This window comes from Rhagoletis pomonella, unplaced genomic scaffold (genome assembly GCF_013731165.1).
Source record: "Rhagoletis pomonella isolate Grant_MI unplaced genomic scaffold, Rhpom_1.0 Rhpom_scaffold_00006, whole genome shotgun sequence".
NCBI lineage: Eukaryota > Metazoa > Arthropoda > Insecta > Diptera > Tephritidae > Rhagoletis > Rhagoletis pomonella.
Window position 1 is genome coordinate 45536254 of NW_023458560.1, and position 4211 is coordinate 45540464.

The window sequence follows — 4211 nt, forward strand, 5'->3', positions numbered from 1 at the left end:
AAAGATCGTGGTGCGTGTTGAAGTCTCCAACTTCTATACGGTTTTCACCTCTGATGGCGCAGCTATTTCAGGGAAGGTGGTGACAGAGGGTATATGTATATACGCCAAATATTTCGAGGTCGACATCGCCGGGCCGAAGAGCAATGACATTCCAGAATGGTATCCCTGCTGTCGACGATGTGGTGCGTGAATAACGCTGTGCCACACCCACCATTACCTCGCTCCCGCTCTTGGCGGTGCACATTCTATACAGCGCAGCTCAACAATGTTGAGTTGCTGTGCAGCTTCGTCTCTTGGACCGCAGCTATCAATAATCCATGTCGATCCATGAAGTCGGTTATCTCCTCAATATTGCTCTGAAGTCCGTTGCATTTGAACTGTAGAATCTTGGGGTGCCTTGTGAGACATCGCAATATAGGGCGTGAGAGATTTGTGGTGTTGCCTGCCGGCCAATTGATGTGTGTGCTGCTGTTGGGGATGCTTCCTTGTGGTGGTAGTGGGCAGCGTCGCAGAGGGTTTGCGATGGTATAGTACAACTAGGGCCCACAAAGTTGCTCGCCCAATCGCACGTCGTGAGCAGTCCTGAACACGCCCTAAAGTGGAACCAGCCAAGGCACTTGACTGATGTCACGATACGGTATATCCTGGACTGACACATCGAGTAGATTGTATGAGGAACTATGCGCTGTTGGCGGCGGGGTGTTGGTGGGGGTGTGGTTGTGTCTGTGGTATGCCTTTCTATGGCTGTGCTCTGTTGGGGTGGTCGAATTAGTTTTGTGTTGCTCAGCTGAACTGTGGTGTGCGGTGGAGGCGGTTCGGTTGGTGTAGCATGAGACCACGAATGATGTGATCCACCGCCGGTGAGTTCTAAGACCTGGACAGCTTCTGAGGTGACTCCACCAGAGTAGGTATTGCGCCTGAATGAGGTGGATTTTGGGTGTAACCGCCTCTGGCATACGCAGCAGGTGTAGGTTTCTGGTTCAGGGTTTGATTCGATGCCAGCCCTGAGCAGATGTTGCCCCTTGGATGAACAAAGTTCAAAAGATTTCGCCTACCTAAACAGGGTTAGATCACCGAAACAACGGAACAGAGCCAGACTATCATCAAGCAGATTCCCAAAGGCTCTTTGGAGAACTTTTACGCTGTTACAATAATGAACGCTAGCAATCCGACATTAAAAGTTCTCGAAGCGGTACGCGCTGGTGATCGTGGAGGCATAGGAAAGCCTTGCTTTATAGGATTCGGCCAAAATCATTTAGGCGGTTACAGGGCGATGAAGAAGGTAGATTGGTATAAAAAATTGGAAAAATCAAATATTGACTTTGGCACTTTTGAAAAATTCTAAAACTGACATATTTTAGTAACTATCTAATCTTTGGGGTTACCTTTGACAGCCTGCTCTCCATTTCCGCACACACAACCGCAATTAGCAATAAAGTACAGAGCCGCAACAAGGTCCTCAAGTCGCTCGCCGGCAGCACCTGGGGTAAAGATTCAAAAAACGAGGCAATCGGCCGAATTATGCGTCCCCGGTTATGAATTATGTGGCACCTGTTTGATCGCAGGGAACTAGTTGAACGCAGTGGACGAACAGCAACAGGATGCCTTCTGATTCACTTCAGCGTTATTTATGTATATATGTATGACATAACGAGTTCCAAATGTTCCCTGTAAGGGACCATGTTTGGGTGGAGGACCCAGTTACGTTAGAAGGCATCTTTTCGAGTATATGCACGCGGTCCAAACTTACATCGACCAACCACTGGCCCGATGATGCATCGACGAGTGATCAATGGCACTCAGAGGGGCTGACCTATGAATTCCGTGATAAGAGTCCAATCTACAGCTGTTGCAGACTCATAGTTTCGACTTGCACGTAAGACACGCGTCATTCTAGTCCAACTATGGTCTTGATATTGCAGCTACCTAAACGGCTACTTATTCAGACTCAACCCCGACATCTCCAACGAGTGTCCGGCATGTGGAGACAACCCCCATGAAACCATAAACCTCTTCATATGTGAACTCGAGCTTGCCCAGCTAACACCTCTTTCCCTCTAGTCTAACCACGTCGAAACGGCTAGTTTCCTAAGGATACCGTTAATTGAGCTTGACGACAATGATTGATGGACAAACCAACCTAGACGATGCTTAGTAGTGCCGCTACAAACACAACAACAACAAAGGCCAAAAGAAATTTATTCTAAAATGCATTGGGAACTTCTCTTTTTTATGGATTTTTTTTCTATGAAGTTTCACTTGTACCGCGCGTAGGGAATGCTATACATATTTAACAGCGTTGCCCACCCGCCATCTTATTTGATAAATGCACTTTCTGAATGCAACATTCGCTTCTAACTAATTTTAGTGCAGTGTAAAGCGTTTGCAATGGACTACGTTGACATTTGATTGATGTTTGCTATCCACAATCAAGCCATAAACATTTAAATGCTAAATAGTCATTACGAAAATGCAATTGAAAAGTGCTATGAACCCTTTGAACCTTCTTTTCAACGATAAGTGCGTAGATATGCCGCCACCAAGCAAAAACTTACAACGAAGTAATGCAAAGCCAACCAAAATGTATTTAAGCGTTTGAAAAAGTAGGCTTGAACAGTTAAAACCTAAGCTCAAATGTTCAACATGTTTTTCGTTTTTATGGTGAAAGTATGAATTGGATCCTAAGAATTTCTGTGTACCTAATTGCTTTTGGTAAGTGATGAAAGAAACAACAAGCGTGATCTTTACTATTAAATAATTTTGATGCACCCAGCTGTAGCGCACACCGAAGTGGAACTTAGAGATGAGGACTACAACAAGACTTGGATGTATAGCCCAACGGCGAGGGTGAAATGGAAGTGGCTTATTTGGTTGAACCGCCAGCTGAACACGATCGTAGTGAAATATCCGAATTTATACAATTTGAATTTTATGATAGATATGCACTAGCGCGCTCTACAATCATTCATCCCACATTTTTGCTCATATTTACTGCATACCAATGTACTTTTACTCACCAGCTCGAACCCTGACAAACCATTAACGGCCGCTTTTTCGCTACTCGAAAGCCCCACGACGAATACCACTCGCCGAAGCAAACGTGAGACCTGGGAGGAGCTAGCCGATAGATTTAAACCCGATATAAATACGAAAATTTTGGTACATGGCTGGAAGTCGAGTTCACACAGTAATTCCATACAAACTATACGCAACGCTTACACCGAACGTGGTAATGTGAATGTATTCGCTATAAATTGGAGCGATCAAGCGGATAATATTTACTATCTTGAACCGGCGCGTTATACTGTACAAGTGGGTAGAGCAGTGGCGCAATTAATTGATTTGCTAGTGGAAGAGAAAGATGCCGATCCGAAGAGCATACATTTGATAGGACACAGTTTGGGGGCGCATATAATGGGTTATGCTGGCTCGTATACGAAATATCGCGTTGGACGTATTACCGGTGCGTAGTGGAGCATATCGATTGCGAGAGAAACGCCTGTAGATTTCAATTGCACATGTACAGTGGCGGGAAAATAAATAGGGACGCGACATTTTAACAAGTTTTGGCTATTTATTATTATTTTTATTTAATGCAACTTGCAATTTATTAAATTAAAATTTAATGCATACTACAAATTTTACTAAAAATTCTGATTAAAAAGTTTAAAATTTTGCCGAAATTTCGAAATTTTTGTACAAAGTTTGAAATTCAGACTTACTGAATTTTTTGCAACGAGCTATATTCTCAAAAAAAAAACAATAAACGTTAAATAAACAAAAGCAAAATAGCAAAAATTTGTTAAAATGTCGCGTCCGTATTTATTTTCCCGCCCCTGTATGTATGCATTTGCGTATTTATGTAGGTTTGGTTCCCGCACGTCCCGCTTTTGAGGGCAGCACTGGTCCTGAGAATCATCTCGATGTAACCGATACTGAATTTGTTGATGTCATACACACCTGTGCGGGTATTTTGGGGTACAAGCAACCGATTGGTGTCGTAGATTTCTATCCGAATGGTGGAGGCGCTTTCCAGCCGGGCTGTAATCAACCTGCGCAAATATTTAGTGAGTTATTTAGCATAATTTCGTTTAAAACTTAGAGAACGTATAAACATCACTCACTTTTATTTTTCATATATTTATATATAAGGGTGCATCACTATCCCTGAAAAAATAAAAATAAAATAAATAAAAATCGTCGAGGGTTTT

General features: G+C 43.1%; 1 protein-coding gene across 1 annotated transcript; it reads left to right on the plus strand.

Annotated features, from left to right (window-relative positions):
• The first annotated feature begins 1153 nt into the window (after positions 1-1153).
• On the plus strand, positions 1154-4102 carry LOC118741945 (putative endothelial lipase). Its single transcript, XM_036473914.1, is given in 5 exon segments — positions 1154-1262; positions 2774-2830; positions 2833-2931; positions 3014-3463; positions 3867-4102. Coding segments are annotated over 5 exon segments (951 nt in total).
• Positions 4103-4211: the final 109 nt, after the last annotated feature.